The sequence below is a fragment of the Heterocephalus glaber genome, unplaced genomic scaffold (genome assembly GCF_053883595.1).
Source record: "Heterocephalus glaber isolate CG9 unplaced genomic scaffold, H.glaber_assembly_v1.0 deba00001733, whole genome shotgun sequence".
Classification (NCBI taxonomy): Eukaryota; Metazoa; Chordata; class Mammalia; order Rodentia; family Bathyergidae; genus Heterocephalus; species Heterocephalus glaber.
Window position 1 is genome coordinate 19,821,550 of NW_028258444.1, and position 18,057 is coordinate 19,839,606.

At 40.7% G+C, this 18,057-nt stretch overlaps 1 protein-coding gene across 1 annotated transcript in view; it reads left to right on the top strand.

The window, feature by feature from the left end:
* The window catches only part of Tmprss12 (transmembrane serine protease 12), a 38,875-nt gene that overhangs the window by 8,068 nt on the left and 12,750 nt on the right, over positions 1-18,057 (top strand). Inside the window, 3 exon segments of the mRNA XM_087199972.1 lie at positions 602-1,262; positions 1,387-1,430; positions 1,888-2,120. Of these exon segments, the coding sequence (XP_087056098.1) occupies positions 602-1,262; positions 1,387-1,430; positions 1,888-2,120 (938 nt within the window).

Sequence of the window (18,057 nt, forward strand, 5' to 3'; positions counted from 1 at the left end):
GCTTGTGAGACAGGGCTGGAACGACGGACCTAAATCCCTGGCTCCTTCTAGGCTTACTTTCTAACAACACACTCCCATGAAAAATAACTCAGAGGTCAGCATAATTCCTCCTGGGGAGCACCGACTGCTTCTTCCTTTCCACAATTATTTTCTAAAATATTTGCAGAACAGGGAATTTGTTTCTTGTCAGCCCTAAGTGCAACTTGCAACTTGTTTCTCCCCATCTACTTCCCAACCATTGATTGAAACTCAGCCCCCGGGTCTTTCCTTCCTTTCCCACATGTCATCATCATATTCCCAGCTGCAATACTTTTATTTAATGCTGCCAACCATGTCAACCTCAGAGGGGTGTCCTTTTATTGATCGCTACTTTTATTCCCTACCATGTGACCAACCTCCAGACTGGCACAGGCCACACTCTTCCCTTGTACCTGGAGGGTTGAAGTTAACAGGGCAAAGCTCAGCCTAACTGAAGAATGACAAAACAACCTGGGCTGGTGGTGCAAACCTGTAATACTCTCGGTCAGGCTCAGTCCTCAACTTTGTACCGTAGCGCCTTAAATTTGACTTTATCACCTCAACCTGAGTTGATGTATTAAAGGCAAACTACTTTAAAGCTATTAAGAGATTGATCTGCAGCACAGAAACTTGGGCTCCTGGATGGTTCTGCTGCCTCCAATGGCAACCTCTGCACCTGCACCTGCGCTGCCTTCCCTGCCTGTCCGAGGCCCCTGGTGTGGACACCGCTGCTCCTGGCAGCCTCCCTGGTGCTCTGGGCCTGAGCAGGCAGTGTCCCGGGGGGCTCCACACCGTCCGCGCTTCCGTGCCGCTCGGACCCAGACGGGCGTTGCCAGTTAATGACCACGCAGACCCGGCCGAGGGAAGCACACCTAACCCGCCGCTGTCCTGGGAGTGGGCGCCACTCAGAACTCCCACCCCGGCATCTCATCCGGCCAACTCGTCCGGGCAACTCGTCCGGCCCCGCAGCCCGCCCGCCCGCCGACCAGGCCGGGTCATCGCGCCGCCGCCATCTTGCGTCTCTCCCGCCAGAGCCGACATGGGGCTGGTGAGGCCCGCGCTGCTGCGGCTGCTGCTGCTGGGGAGCGCTCTCCTGTGTGCCCAGCCCCGCTCACTCGGAGAGGCTGGTGGTTTGGGCTGGGCCGAGGCGGCGCGCGGGCGGCAGGAGGACCTGGCCGCGAAGGGCAGTGTTTGTCCACCCGTTCCCCGGCTCTGCACCCCGCGCCTCTCCAGCCCCCCTAGGTGTTAGCGTGGCTCCTTCTCTCCCGTCCCACCTACCTGTAGCCACTGTGTCACAGGCCTGAGCTGCTTCTGGAACCACTCCAGTGTTAGGCGTATACTTAGGTTCTGTGTATGTGCTTCCTACAGTTCTGGAGTTTATCATTCTCACTGTACAGATTGATAATTCATCGGCGAGTTGAAAGGGCATTTGGGTGACCTTTTCTTAATACAGTTGCGTCTAACAAGTTAAATGGCCAAGAACTAGAATGTGCAGCTCTCACCACTCAGGCTTGCTTCTCAACCCCTCCTTGGGGCTGGGATTGGAAGGGGGATTGAATCCCAGACCTCACACATGCCCGCTCCACAACCTCGGCCCCCTACCCTCAGCCTCTTAATCACTTTTACACAGGGCAGCACATGATAACTGGCCAGAGACACTTACATCATTTTTATACTTTTGGGAGTAGTTTTAAAATGGTGCTATTTGAAAGTAATCAACTGTGGTATGTTTATTTCTCCTTTAAGATTCTTTCAAAATCTAGGCATGCCTCAGGTATCCAGCTTGACTCATCAGTTTTTAAAAACAGGAATTTAAAGGTTTATATTAATGTGTTCAGATTAGGAAGTAACAGATACTCAGGAATATAGATGCTTAGCTCAACTAATATACCATTTTTATCTTTAGATTGTGGATCAGCACCACTTAGAGATGTGTTGAGGGGGCCTGGGATTGTAGGAGGCACAGAAGCTCAAGCTGGGGCCTGGCCGTGGATAGTCAGCCTGCAGGTTCAAGACGACTCTGTTCTTATTCATGTATGTGGAGGAAGCCTAGTGAGAGACAAGTGGGTCCTCACAGCTGCCCACTGCACTAAAGACTCTAGGTATGTATTCAGCCTGGAACTCCGTAGAGGACCATTTGACTTAAGCCACATGGTGAACAAGTGGCCGTAACTGGAATGCATTATACTGTACTCTATAGTACACTGCATTTATTGAAGTGAATCATTTAAAGTAGAGTTTGGAAACGTTACTTGGTAAAGATAACTAATACTTTAGTTTCCAGGTTATATGGTGTCTCTTGCAATTACTTAGCACAAATGTAGCCATAGAGCATACATAAATGAATGAATGTGACTCTGCTCCAATAAAAACTTTTATATAAACACAAGGTTAATGCTAGATGTGGTGGCCCATGCCTGTAATCCCAGCACTCAGGAGGCTGAGGCAGGAGGATCACTACAAGTCCAAGGTCATTGTGGGCTACATAGTGAGTTCAAGGCCAGCCTGAAGTACATAGCAAGACTCTGTCTCAAAAACCAAAACAAGGGCTGGGGATTTAACTCAGTGGCATGGCGCATGCCTTGCAAGTGAAAGGTCCTGAGTTTGATCCCCGGTACCAGAAAAAAAAAAATCAAAACAAAACCCCCCACGAGGTTTAAAGTTCATATCAATTAACCAGTTATACATGTTTTTTTAAGTACTCGCAAATGTGAGAAACATGCTTTACTTATGGACTAGATTAAAAACAAGAGACAGGCCATGTTTGACCATGGCTCTTAGACTGTAAGACCCCTTTCCTTCATGTGCAGCAACCCATAAAAGCCTCACCTTGAGTCTAATTGAGGTGACCAAAAGCCTTAATGCTCGACCTTCCTGTGAAATCCAGTATCTCTTCTCAGTTTCCATCCTCATCTTGCTCTCGATACCGTGGGCAATACGGACAGCGGGCTCTCCTGGAAGGTGTCTCTTTTCTTGATTTCTAAGACACACTGCTGGACAACAATGCTTTAAAGGGGGTGGGGAGAGGGAGAGAGAAAAGCAAAAATTGATAAGTGGAAAACAAGAAAATAAATGAAAGCTGGTTCCTTGGGGTGGGGGACAGTAAAATCTTTAAACCTCTGGCAAGAATGACTTAAAGAGGTAAGACACAAACCACTAATACTGTATCAGTAAAGAAAATGGGGAATCAGTACAGACACAACAGCTATTAAATAGATAACAATGAAATACTACTGTACAGTCAGGCTTGAAGGGAGAACAGGTATTTAGGCATTTGTATGAAGTGAAAAGTCCTTCCTAATTCAATTCCAGATATAGCAACTGTTAACCCCCTGGGGATATAATTGGGTGGTTGGTTTTTTGCTTTTTAAAATTTCCCTTCTGCCTCCCCCCACCCCCTGTCCATCACGGATCCCTTCCCATTTGCAAAAGACCTATCTCCCTGTTTCCTATTCTCAATCTTTTATTTAGATGTTTTGACGATTTGTACTTCGGGTTTCTCGTAACACAATATTTAAGTTTGTGTGTCTGACTCATTTCAGTTAACATTATGGTCTCAAGGTGCATCCATTTTCCTACAAATGACTCAAATTTACCCTTCTTTAGAGCAGAATAGTACTCCATTATGTATAAATACTGTATTTTCTTCTATCTATTCATCTGTCGATGAGCATGTATACCACTTTCAGGCTTTAGCTATTATGAGTTGTGCCGCAATAAACATGGATATGCATGTATTACTATAATACAATGTCTTTAACCCTGGGGAAGAAGGGGAGTAGCTGGGTCGAATAGAATTTCTATTTTTTATAGGATCTTTTATTTTTTGGTACCAGGGATCGAACTCAGGACCTTGCGTTTGCAAGGCAGGCTCCGGAACCACTGAGCTAAATCCCCAGCCCTAGAATTTCTATTTTTAGTATTTTGAGGCATCTCCGTACTGATTTCCATAGTGGTTGCACCAGTTTACATTCCCATCAACAATGCAGAAGGGTGCCTTTCCTCGCAGCCTCACATGCATTTTTTTTTTTTTTGGTACCGGGGATCAAACTCAGGACCTTGTGCTTGTGAGGCAGGCTGTGGAACCACGGAGCTAAATCCCCGGCCCTCACATGCATTTTTTGATAGCCAGTCTTTCTGGAGTAGATGGAATCTCAGTGTTTTTCTAATTTGCATTTCTCTTATGACCTGAGATGTTGAGCTGTTGAGCATTTCTTTTTTTTTTTTTTTTTTGGTACCAGGGATCGAACTTGGGTCTTTGTGCTTGTGAGGCAGGCGGCAGGTGGCGGAACCACTGAGTTAAATCCCTGGCCCCATTTCTCATATATTTATTAGCCATTTGTACTACTTCTGACAAGTGTCTGTTCATTTCAGTTGCCCAGTTTTTTTGACTGGGTCTTTTATTTTGTGGGGTCTAATTTTTTTTGAGCTCTTTGTAAATTGTAGATATTAGTCCTCTGTCCAAGGTGCAGCTGGCAAAAATTTTTTTCCATTCTATAGATTGTTTCTTCATTCTAATTGTTTCCTTTGCTACGCAGAAGGCTTTTAAATTTGCTATAGTCCCATTTGTTGTTTCTTGATGCTATTTCTTTTGCAATTGGGGTTCTGTTTAAAAAGTCCTTTCCTGTATCTATGTCTTCAAGAGTTTTACCTGTTTTATCTTCCAGTGGATGTGGTGTTTCTGTTTTAATATCTATCTCTTTGATCCATTTTTATTTTGGTGCATGATAGGAGATACGAGTCTAGAATCAATCTTCTATGTAACCAGTTTTCAGAGCACCATTTGTTAAAGAGGCTGTCTTTTCTCCAACATATGTTTTTGGTTCCTCTGTCAAAGATCAAATAGCTGAATGTGTCTAGGGGTGTTTCTTTATTCTCTACTCCATTGATAGTGAACCTTTCAGATACAAACTCACTGTGGCATGCATGTTACAGGTTTGCCACCACTGCTCTGTTCTGTTCCATTGATACACATGTCTGTTTTTGTGCTAGTGTCATGCTGTTTTTTTATTTTTTTTTGGTACTGGCGATCATTTACTTGTAGAAACTGTCTAATTTCTTCTTTAATTTCCTCTGTGACCCATTGGTTGTTCAAGAGGGTGTTATTCAGTTTCCATGTGTTTGTTGGGGTTTTCCGGTTTCTTATGTTATTGATCTCCAATTTTATTGCACTATGGTCTGATAATACACAGGGGGTAACTTCAATTCTTTTACATTTACTTAGACATGTCCTATGAGCTAGCAGGTGGTCTATTCTGGAGAAAGACCCGTGTGCAGCTGAAAAGAATGTGTATTCTGATTTTGTGGGGTGGAACACTATAAACATCTATTAAATCCATTTGTTCAATAGCTTGGTTCAGTTCTAGAATTTCCTTGTTAACTTTTTGTCTAGATGATCTGTCTATTTGTGATAGTGGGGTATTGAGGTCCCCCACTACAATTGTGTTAGGGTTTATTTGGTTTTTCATGTCCATTAATATTTGTTTTGTATAGTTGGGGGCATTCATATTTGGTGCATATATATTTAGGATTGTCATCTCTTCCTCTTGGATTGTTCCCTTCACAAGGATGTAGTGACCATCTTTGTCTGTCTTAGTTTTGGTTTAAAATCTACTTTGTCTGCAAATAAGATTGCTACCCCTGCTTTTTTCTGGGTTCCTGTCATGTGGAGAACAGTTTTCCATCCTTTTACTTTCAGTCTATGAGTTTCTTTTTGAGTTAGGTGTGTTTCTTGTATACAGCATATTGTTGCATTTTCCTTTTTAATCCATTCTGCCAGTCTGTTTCTTTTGATTGGTGAATTGAGGCCATTAACATTGAGGGTTATAATTGATAGATATTGATTTATCCTTGTCATGATGTTTTACTTTTGTTGGCTCTTTTCTTATTTTTTCCAACTTTCCCTTTAGTGTCTTCCCTTGCCTGGTGGCTTCCCTCTGTTTGCCCTTATGGAGTTGTGGCCTTCATTGTTTTTTTCTAGGATATTGTTTAGAATTGCTTGTGGTGCTGTTTGGTGTTCATGAAATTTCTCAGGTGTTCGTCATGGAGATATCTAATTTCCCCAGCGATTTTGAAAGATAATTTTGCAGGACACAACAGTTTAGGTTGGAAGTTATTTTCTTTTAGGGCTTGAAATACTTCACTCCAGGCTCTCCTTGATTTGAGGGTTTGTGTTGAGAAGTCTGCTGTGATTCTGATGGGTTTTCCTTTGTAGGTGATTTGTTTCTTTTCTCTAACTACTTGTAGGATTTTTTTTTTTTTGGTACTGGGAATCGAACTCGGGTCCTTGCGCTTGCGCAGCAGGTGGCGAAACCACTGAGCTACTGAGCTAAATCCCTGGCCCTGTAGGATTTCGTTTTCTGTTGGGTTTCTGGGATCTTGACTATTATATGTCTAGATGTAGATTTTTTTTGATCATGGCTAGTTGGAGTTCTATATGCCTCACTTATCTGTATGTCCAATTCTCTACCTCTGTCGGGGAACTTTTCCACTATTACTTCTGTGAACAGTTTTTTTATGTCAATTGTGCTTTCTCCTGTTTTTTCATGGACTCCTATCAGTCTTATGTTATTCTTCTTTGCATCGTCTAGCAGTTATTGGATTGATTTCTTGTGGCACCTTACTATTTTTAAGAAATCTCTATTTTCATGGTCTCTAACCGCGATCCTGTCTTCTATGTCTGATATTCTATCTTCAGATTCCCTTAATCTGCTGTGGATACTTTCAAGGGAGTTTTTGATCTCCTGAATATCTGTTTGAATCTGTTTCATGGATTCCATTTCTTTCTTATGTTGGGCGATCATGGTTTCCATTTCTTTCTTATGCTGGGTATTCATGGCTTCCAGCATGTTTCTGAGCTCATCTATTTTTTTATCTGTTTCTGTTCTAGATCCTCTAATCATATCGTTCACTCTGCTCACCATCTCTGTAGATATCTGGGAGATTATTTCTGCTTTGAATTTTTCTAGAGTCTCATTCATCTGTTTTGTTACCTCCTGTGCTATCAGTTCAGGGTATCTAGGTGGTTGGTTATGGGACTTTTCCATCTCATTTCCCCCAGGATTTACCCTTGGTGGGGTGAAGTCTGAGTTTGTGCCTTGCTTAAATGTCTTCTCATTTTTGTTTTTGGTACTGTCCTTGGTTTAACTCCTGGGTTGATAGTTTGAAATTGCTTATTGTAGGTATCTTTGTTGCTTGTAATTAGAACCCTTCTGGAATGATTGCTTCTCAGAGGTGTCTTCCAGGTATAGCTGGTCTTTAAGTTTTGAGTCTCTAATGACTCTAAGGCTGTCTCATTTTCCTTATACTAGGAAGGTTCATTGACTAGATCAATAACAACACCTTAGCCCAAGTGATACAATCAGCAACACCACTGCATCAAGTACATCTTCGAAAATGACATTTTGTGGTAGTTATTAATCTATCACCTTTAGCTGTGTGAATTAAATCAAGATCGAGGACTAACCCAATGTATAGTGAATAAACTCTTCAATATAACAACTTTACCCTTTGAGATGGGGAGTTAGAAGGGGCTGGGGAGGGAGAGACAGATGGGAAGAAGGATAGGGGAAGGTTAGCAGTGTGGCCAGAGGACACAGGTGAGAAGGAAAAAGAATACTAGGAAAATAAAGAAGAACTCCAAATGAGGACCAAAACAGGGACAAAAAGGGAAGATGAGCAATGTGGGAGAGCAAGAGAGTGAGTGTAAGAGAGAGAGAAAGGAAAGAGAAAAGAGAGAAGAAAAAAGAAAAGAAAAGAAAGTAGAGAAAAATATTCGCAAAGAGTGGGAAAAAAATTAAAGATAAGAGGAGCAAAAGAAAAGAAAAGAGAAAAAAACCAAACTAATAATACTAATTTTGGGAATAAAGAATAACAATGAAGATGAAGGGCCTCTTTCAGAGTGTGTCTCTGCTGTCACAATAGACAGCGTGGGTAGCAGTGTGCAGATCTAAGTCAATGAGTCTCAGCAAGCTAGTCGCAGACCCGTGAGATTCAGGCAGATTTCTGGCTGCACGTCCCAAGTTGAGCTCCCTGTCCTCCTGTAGGGTTGAACTCTGCAGGGTTCTATGGCAGGTTCCAGCTGCCCTTCCCCTGAAGATAGTCCCGGTCCTGATGGGAGGTGAAGATGACTCCACCTTACCCAGTACAGTGGTCTGGTGCCCTCTGTGTCTTTGTAGTGTGGAACTAGGTGGCTGTACAGAGAAGAGGCCAGAGGAGACGTTGGGCGGGGGGCTCTCCAGTGGATTGCTGCCCGGCGCGCACTGATTGGGAGTGTTCTGCAGGACTCGCGACCTTGGTACGGAGTCCTTGCCTGTCTGCAGCGTCCACAGGACTCACGACCTTAGTACGGTGTCCGCAGACCTGCCTGTCTGCAGCGGGCTGAATGGGTGTGTTCCGCGTGATTTGTGACCTTGGTACGGCGTCCCTGTCTATATTGTTATTATTACTTTAATATGTCTTTGGTTATATCTTTTTTTTTTGTACTGGGGATCGAACCTGGGACCTTGTGCTTGAGAGGCAGGCAGTGGCACCACTGAGCTAAATCCCCCGCCCAGGTTATACATTTTTTTTGCTGGGTGTCCAAGACCAAGTTAAAGTGTATTAATCAAAAAGTATTAATCAAAATGAACCCCCCCCCCCAAATATCAAGGTCAGTTACAGCTTCCCAGGGTTTATTTGTGGGACCATATGCAGGACTCCTCAGCTCCTCTGTCAGTGTTGGCTGCCAGGATGGGTCCCAGTCTTAATTCACCATGTAGTTTCCTTTGGAAGCATAGAAGACATTTCTGTCTTCAGTGACCTTCCTTTTTAGCACACTGTGCTTCAGTTGATTGCTGTTCTTTAGGGATTCAGTGAATTGCCAAAGTTGTAGGATCCTGTAGAAAAGGTCCCCTCATGTCCTAGGTCCTTCTTGATTTGGAAGGCCAGGGCCAAAATACTCTTAGCCCAGTTACTTGTTTTTTTTTTTTGTATCGGGGATCAAAATCGGGACCTTGCACTTGCAAGGCAAGCACGGTGCCACTGAGCTAAATCCCTGGCCCAGCCTGGTTACCTTTTTAGCTTTGATCTCTAAACCTTAGTTGTTGAACGCTCAGGAGATCAGTTAAACCATTAATGCAGTGGGAGCAGTGGATTTAATCTTATCTAGATATTAAGCACCTTGAACTATATATAATGATCAAGAAACTGTTGTTTCTTAGCAATCATGGTAACTTGTCAACTTGCAAGTTGAATATCTGGAGAAGTATTAACAGATAACAGTTATAAAGTTTTATAGATAAAACTTGAGATCAAGGACTACATAACACATTACCTTAACAATCATGATGACATCATTATACTAGACTCCTTGGGTTGGCTTTATCATCTCTGAAACACATCTAAATTTTTATCTTAGTATAAGATAACTTTCTTTTTTTAAGATAACTTTTTAGTCCATTATCTTTATCTAATTATAAGATTTTTTTTTGGTTACCGGGATCGAACTCAGGACCTTGTGCTTGCCAGGCAGGCACAGCGCCACTGAGCTAAATCCCCGGCCCTCTAATTATAAGATCTTAAATGAAATATAGAAACTTTTACCTAATGTATTAACTTTTAACCACTTCTTGTTACCAGAGTGATATTTAAGTAGAATGTGTTTTACAGATTATTACTGTCTAATCTCCAGTTAAAACCTGATTTCTAAAAGCAGAGAAAAACAAAAAAATCACATATAAAGGTAAACCCATCAGACTTCTCAACACAAACCTTAATGGCCAGAAGAGCTAGGAGTGAAGTATTTCAAGCCCTAAGAGCAAATAACTTCCAACCCAGATTAACATACCCAGCAAAGCTTTCCTTCAGAATAGATGGAAAAAATTCTTATTTCCTGATATCTATCCTCCATTTTGCTCCCTGTTTACCCTTTGGATTTCTTACACAAGAGAAACAATGTGATATTTAAACTTGTGTGTCTGATTTATTTCACTTAACATTATGGTCTTGAGGTCCATCCATTTACCTAAAAGTGACTCAAGTTTGTCCTTCTTTATGGCAAAGTAGTACTCCATTGTATATAAATACCACTTTTGTTTTTTGTTTGGAACAGGGGATCGAACTAGGGACCTTCCTCTTGCAAGGCAGGCAGCGGAACCACTGCGCTAAATCCCCAGCCCCTATTTCTTGTAAACTAAAATCTCAGTATTCAGTTTTATTGCAGTGTTGTCACTTTGTGAAAAATAAGTGGGCTTTGGGTTACAGTTGGGGGCATGGTTTCTAAAAGGGTCACCATCGCCTACACCTATACCTTTGAGGGTTTTACCTGTTCTATCTTCCAGCAGATTAAATGTTTCGGTTTCTATGTTTAGATCTTTGATCCATTTTGATTTTTTGATGTTTACAGTGGTTACATTTATCTAAGCAACATATAGACATGTTCAGTTATAAGATGTTAACATTTCTGTGAAAAATATGCTTTTCTAAAACAATACAAGAACATTACAGAGTTAATTCAGAGTCCTAAGGATAATCTAGTAGTCACTACATTTTTCTTAAATCTTCATTTTAGATGCTGTTATTTCTACCACAGGCAAGCAGGCAGTCTTTCATATGCTCAAACAAGAAGCCAACCATTTAAAGACTATTTTCAGTGAACTGTGAGAAATACATTTCTGTAGTTTAAGCCACCCAGTCTGTGGCACTTTGTTATGGCAGTCCTAATAATAATAAAAATGTGAGCCCTCCTCACTTACTGCCCTGTTCATGCCCTATCACTGTTGCCCTATCTGAATCCCTCCTCCATTCTCTCACCAGAATGACTTTTACACACACAAAATGAGGGCATGTCTCTCACAAATAGTCTTCAACTGCATGCCACTGCCTCCTTCAGAAGTTCAACACTGTGCTCTGAAAGCTGAATTAAAGATGAGCCTTCTCCAGTTATCTTTAAGCTGACTTCACAGACACACAACAGCTGAAGTGTCAGCTGGGTAAGCTGAATTTTCCAGAAAATAAGATGATACAAAAGGCATAAGTATACTTCCTTGATAAACAGCACTGCTTCTGTTGTCTGTATGAGGTCTTTCATCTGGAAACATGGAATCACGGCAAACACAGGTGAAGTATCTGTTGTTCCAAGTACTGGAGTTTTCAGAATTCTGGAGTTTTCAATATATAGGATGGTCTTTCACTTCCTTTGTTAGATTGATTCCTAAGTATTTGTTTTTGATGCTATTGTGAAAGGTCTGTTTTGCCTGATTTCTTTCTCAGTGAGTTATTTGTGTACAGGAATGCTATTGATTTTTGAATGTTGTTGACTTTGTATCCTGCTCTGCAACTGAATTTAGTTATTAATTCCAGGAGTCTTTTGGTGAAGTTTTTTGGGGGTCTTCTATGTAGAGTATGTCATCAGCAAATAATGACAATTTAAGTTCTTCCTTTCCTATCCATATTCCTTTTATTTTTCTTGTCTAATTGCTCTGGCTAATGTTTCCAGAACTATACTGAACAGGAGTACTGACAGTGGGCATCCTTGGCTTGTTCCTGATTTTAGAGTGAAAGCAAACTATCAACAACAACAACAACAACAACAACAGCCCAGGTCCTGACAGATTCATACCTGAATTCTATGAGAACTTTAATTGTACTTCAGACTTGCTGGGATCAATCAACATCAATCAGTCTGGGCTCTGTCTGGCCATTTGTGTGTCAGTGACTGCAGAGACATGCTCTGACATGGACAGTTTTTTCTTCCTTCGTTTTCTTGATTGTTCTTGTTTTCATGAGTGTGAATATTGTTTCTAGTTTTTTTGTAGTGTTCTGTTCTTGTTTCTGTTTCTTCCTTTGTTCTCTCCTGTCTTCACTAGTTTCTCAAAGCTTGTGTAATCTTCCTTTGTCCTTCAGTCTTGCTTCAAATATCTTTCCTTCTATTTCTCTGTTCCCCCCACACCCAGAAAAATTTTCTCCCCTGAGAGTAAAATTACCACATTGAGGAGATATTTAATGTAAACAATTTTCTGGATTTAGATTTTGTTATATAACTACAAATCTTGTTCATATGGTTAAAGGTGACAAATTAATAGTTACTACAGTTTGTCATTTTCTAGGCTGTGCTTGATATATTGTTATTGCTGATTATACTTCTTTAGCTAAGATGACATAGTTGTTCTAATCAGTTATTCTTCCTTGTATGCCAAGACAGAGAGTGCCTGAGGGCCATAAACAATACTATAGGCAAGTATCAAAGAACCAGGGTCTCGGCCAAATAGGCAAGAACTTCTCATCCCCAATAAATTGAAGAGGCAGGATCTTGCAACACACTCAAAACCCAAAAGCCAGCTACACCTGGAAGACATCTCTGAAAAATAGTCTTTTTTTTTTTTTTTGGTACCTGGGATGGAACTTGGGACCTTGCACTTGCGAGGCAGGTGGTGGAACCACTGAGCTAAATCCCTGGCTCTGAAAAGTAGTCATTTTTAAGGGTTCTCCATGCTAGCAATAAAGCTGCCTATCATAAGCAGTTTACAAGCATCAACTCAAAAACTAAAGAAAACAATGAGAAGGCATTTAAGAAAGATGAAACCCCAGACTTCCAGGCAAACCCAGGGGGCAATGAGGTGGGACAATTTGAGAGCTACCCATCTGAACTCTCTGAGATACAGTGGACCCTTGAGTTACAACCAGCCTGACATACGAACAACTTGGGTTATGACTGGAATTTTAGTTTTAACTTATGAACAAAGTCATGAGTTACAACCCAAATGCTGGCCACTTGTGCTTCCAGATAGTCTCAAATACAGATTTAACCCTTAAAGAGTTCTGGAAGGAACATTACAACATCCTTTCCTGTATAGGGTTAACTGAGAAATCCTGGGCCAGTGTCTCTCTAAGGACACTGAGATCTGCCTGTATACAGGACAAAGACTTTGAAGGCTGTGTAGAGGAATCCAAGCCTTCAACTGACCAACTTGAGTTAAAACCAGCCATTGAGAACAAATTGAGTTCATAGGTCAAGGGCTCATTGTAGTAACAGTGGAAGTAACAAAGCAGATTAATGAGGCTCTAGAAAAAAATCAAATTAGAAATAATTTATTAGATAATTTAGGAAAATGATGGAAACCATGAATGCCCAACATCGGAAAGAAATGGAATCCATGAAATAGATTCAAACAACTACCTAGGAGATGAAAAAATTCCACTGAAAGTATACTCAGCAGAATGAGCCAATGTGAGGATGTAATATTAGATTTAGAAGACAGGATTGCAGTTAGTGATCATGAAAAGAAAGATTTCTTAAAAATTGCAATGGACCATGAAAAATCAATCCAACAGCTGCTAGAGGATACAAAGAATAACATAAGATTGATCAGAGTCAATGAAAAAGCAGGAGCTATGCAAACAACATTAAAAAAACTGTTCACAGAAGTACTGGCAGAAAACTTCCCAAGCATGGAAAAAGAACTTGACATACAGCTAATTAAGGCATATAGACCTCCAATTAGCCATGAAAAATTAAAACTACACCAAGGCATATTTTTTTTTTGGTACCGGGGCTCGAATGCCAAGGCACATTAATGGTCAAGATTCCAGAAATTCAACACAAGAACAGAATATTAAAAGCTGTTAGAGAAAATAAACAAATCATCTATAAAGAAAAGCCTAGGGCTGGGGATTTAGCTCAGTGGTTCCAGTGCCTACCTCGCAAGCGCATGGCCCCGAGTTTGATCCCCGGTACCAAAAAAAAAAAAAAAAAAAAAAAGAAAAGCCTATCAGAATTAAAGCAGACTTCTCAACCCTTAAGTCAAAGAGATCTTGGAATGAAGTATTTCAAGCCCTACAAGAAAACAACCTCCAACCCAGATTGATGTAGTCCACAAAATTGATGGAGAAATAAGATACTTTCATGATGAAGAACACCTGAAAAATTCATGACCATTAAAGCAGCACTTCAAAATTTTCTGAAAGATATTTTAGAAAGAGATAATGAAGACTACGATTCTATGAACCTTAATAGAATGAATTTTTGCAAGGCAAAAAATTAGAGTGGAAAGAAAGGGAACCAACAACAGGAAAATTACATTACAAGTATAAGTCAGTACATATCAGATATAACCACTAATGTCTCAATTCACCAATCAAAAGAAACATTGGCAGAATGGGCCAAGAAGCAAGATCCAACAATATGTTGCATACAAGAAACACATTTAATTCAAAATGAAATTCACAGACTGAAAGTCAAAGGATGGAAAATAATACTCCATGTGACAGGAACCCAGAAAAAAGCAGGGGTAGCTATTCTATTTGCAGACAGTGTGAACTTCAAGCCAAGACTGATCAGAAGAGACAAAGAAGGTTTTTACATACTTGTTAAGGCAACAACTCCAAGAGGAAGAGATAACAATCACAAATATATGTACACCAACTACCAGCACACCCAACTATATAAAACAAATATTAAGAGACATGAAAAATCAAATAAGCACTAATACAAGTGTAATAAGGGACCTCAATATCCCACTGTCACAAATAGGCAGATCAACTAGATAAAAAATCAGTGAAATATCAGAACTGAACCAAATTTTGAACAAGTGGACTTGGTAGATGTCTACAGTGTGTTCCACCCCATAACACACATTCTTCTCAGCTGCACACGGGACATTCTCCAAAACAGACCACATATTAGCTCCCTGAACATGATTAAGTAAATGCAAATGAATGGCGCAGGCCATGGTCACAATCTCGCTGCTTGACCCAGCTCCAGTGAAACCGAGACTATGGCTGAAAGCACGACTCTGTCTTTTGCTTTTGGTTTCCCTGGTAGTGGTTACCTCGGTGCTGTGCTCCCCGGGAGATCACTGAGAGGATGAAAGTCAGTGCTTCGGAAATGGTTACTAGGCCGGGATGACAGGAAGAAATTGGAAATCCATTTACAGAAAAGCCCCTCACTCCTACCTCCGTGAGTAGTGGGGACGTGACCTCCATAGGCCCTGACTGCACAAAGGGAGGTTGGGACATCTACAAATTCAGGACGCAGGCGCCCCACTGTCGGGCACCTGGTCACCCTTGGCCAACACGCGCAGGGCACACAACAATGAGATCTGACGAAACTTGGCCTAATGAGGTAGCCTGACCTTTTAAAAATGCTTCCTGTTCCTCAAATGCAAATCTGATAAATTAGCAAGAGTTCACGTAGCACCTGGAAGAGTATCTAGAACTGGGTGGTCTAAAATAGTTTCTTAGATGATGCCAGCTTTTCTTCAACTCTGTATGAAAACACACTGTGTATGGACCCACGTGCTTACCAAAGCCTCGTGTAATCAAAACGTATATAAGTAAAGTGATTCCGGTGTAACTCAGACGGGCAAGCTGAGCTGCCCACCCTCCACTCAGGGTCTGTCTCATTCTCTCGTCGCCGACTCCACACCTCCTCTCAGGACCTGAGCCCCCTGGAGCTGGACTCTGGCAAATGAATTCAAAATTTTTCCCATGCATGTTATCAGACTATCGTGTGATGAAATTGGAAATCAATGGCAAAAGAAACCACAAAAACTTCATAAACACATGGAAATTAAATAACACCTTCCTGAACAACCAGTGGGTCACAGATGAAATGAAAGAAGAAATTAGACAGTTTCTACAATTAAATGATAACACCAGTACAACATACTGGAACTTATGGGATGCAGTGAAAGCAGTCCTGGCTGGGTGTGGTGGCACATGCTTGTAGTCCCAGCACTTGGGAGGATTGCTGTGAGTTTGAAGACTGCCTAGGCTACATAGGGAGTTCAAGGTCATAGCCAGACCTGTCTCAAAAAAAAAAAAAAAAAAAAAAAAAAAGAAAGCAATCCAAGGGAAATTCATAGTGGTGATTTCCCACATCAAAAAAAGAGTGAGCTAAGAAAAAAAAACCCCAAAAAACAACAACCTAATGTTGACACTCAAGTTTGTATAAAAAAAAAAATTAAGGAGCTAGGGATTTAGCTCAGTGGTGCCGCCACCTGCCTCTCAAGTGGAAGGTCCAGAGTTTGATCCCTGGTACCAAAAAAAAAAAAAAAATCAAGTCAAAACCAGAGAAGGATCCAACCAAAAGAAGATCTGACAGGCCAATTTCCTTAATGAGTATAGATGCAAACATCTATAAGATACTGGCAAACAATGCAGCAAATCATCAAGATGATTATACACCATGACCAAGTAGGATTCATCCCAGGGATGCAGGGATGGTTCAACAAATGCAAATCAATCAATGTAATACACCATATTCACAGAGCCAAGGACAAAAACCATATGATCATCTCAATAGATGCAGGAAAAGCATTCGACAAAGTCCATCACCCAATCATGATAAAAATCCTACAGAACATTGGTATAGATGGTCTTCCTCTCAATTTGATAAAAGGCATCTATGACAAACCAATAGCCAACATCATTCTAAATGGTCAAAACCAGCTATGTTATTACTAAGCTTAGTGGTAAATGTTTCTATTATTCCTTTGTTCCTTGGTGGTTCTCATTTTCATTTCAGATTTTCATTTGTAATATATAATTTTGTATGCATATACGTATATTATAACCTATATATATGTACATTATAATCTATTTGTTTTGATACTGGGGATTGAACTCATGACCTTGTGCTTGCAAAGCAGGTGGGGTGCCACTGAGCTAAATCCTGGCCCCTATTTGTTTTAATTTTAGGAGTATTTCATTTTGTTTTGTTTTGTTTGGTACCGGGAATCAAACTCAGGGCCTCGCACTTGCCAGGCAGGTGCTGTGCCTTTGAGCTACATCCCTGGACCCAGAGTATCTTGTTTTTATACATATTCAAATTCAAGCAACCACCTAGATTCTGTCCACTTTTTCTTAATTTTGTTAGTAAAAAGCTCCATAAAAGTGATTAGATCCATTTGTACCATCAGTGATGCAAGCTGCTTGAAAGGTGCTGGTCCTACAGGCCTGTGTCACCACACCTGGTGGGGTTGCTTTAAACTGTTGAAAATATTTGGTGCTTCTTTGTACCTTCAATGTACTGCTTTATAAAATCCTTTCATATGTTATTGTTTCATATTTGTTACATATTATTCAACTGTGTTTTCTTTGTTTTAAAAAAATTCTCATGGTAAGTTACTATCAATTTTTATTATAACACAATTCAAAAACTAGAAAAGTCAAGGAAATATTTTAGTGAACTCTTACACACCCATCACATAGCTTCAAATGACCAGTTTATATCTGATCTTTTGATCTTTCCTCTATAGTCTAAGGCCTCTCCAGTCCTCCCTCCTCCTTGTCCTGGTGGTGGTGCTGGTGGTGTGAAATCACACATTGTAACCATTTGTTCTACCACTGAGCTACATCTCCAGCCCAAACACTCCAGTCATTTTGAAGCAAATCTCAGACGTTTTTAAATTAATCACTTTGGATGTCTCTAAAAGAAACTCTATAAAAGATTTATACATTTAAATATTTAATCCATTTGGATTTTTTTTTGGTGTTTAGTGTTAATCCAGGGATTTAATTCTATTTCTCTTTTCAAACAGTTGTCACCAAACTTAAATATATATGTTGAAGAATTTAACCTTTTGTCCATTGGTAAGAAATGCTACCTTAATCATATATTCACTTTTCATGTATTTGAATCTGTTTTTGGATTTTCTGTCCCATTGATGTTTTTCTTTTCCCTCACATCATGATATCTGGGCTGCTGCTTTTTTCTTTTACTTTCCCTAGCACTGGGGATTGAACTCAGGGTCTTTGTACTGAGCTAAATCTTTGGCTCTTTTAAAAGATTGTTTTTATTTTGAGGCAGGTCTCACCAAATCATTCAGTTGCCCAGGCTGGGCTTGAACTGCTGCCCCATTCTCCCAGAGTTCTGGGATTACAGCTGCAGAGCTCCATGCCTTGCTCTGGGGTTCTGTTCTATAATTTAAAACAAAATTTTATTTTATTGGTACATTTTAGGTATACAATATAATGACATTCATCCTTGGAAATGTGCACCTTTACATGATCTCTCTTGGTTCTTATTTTTCCCCCTTCCCCTGCCCTCCCTTCAACCCC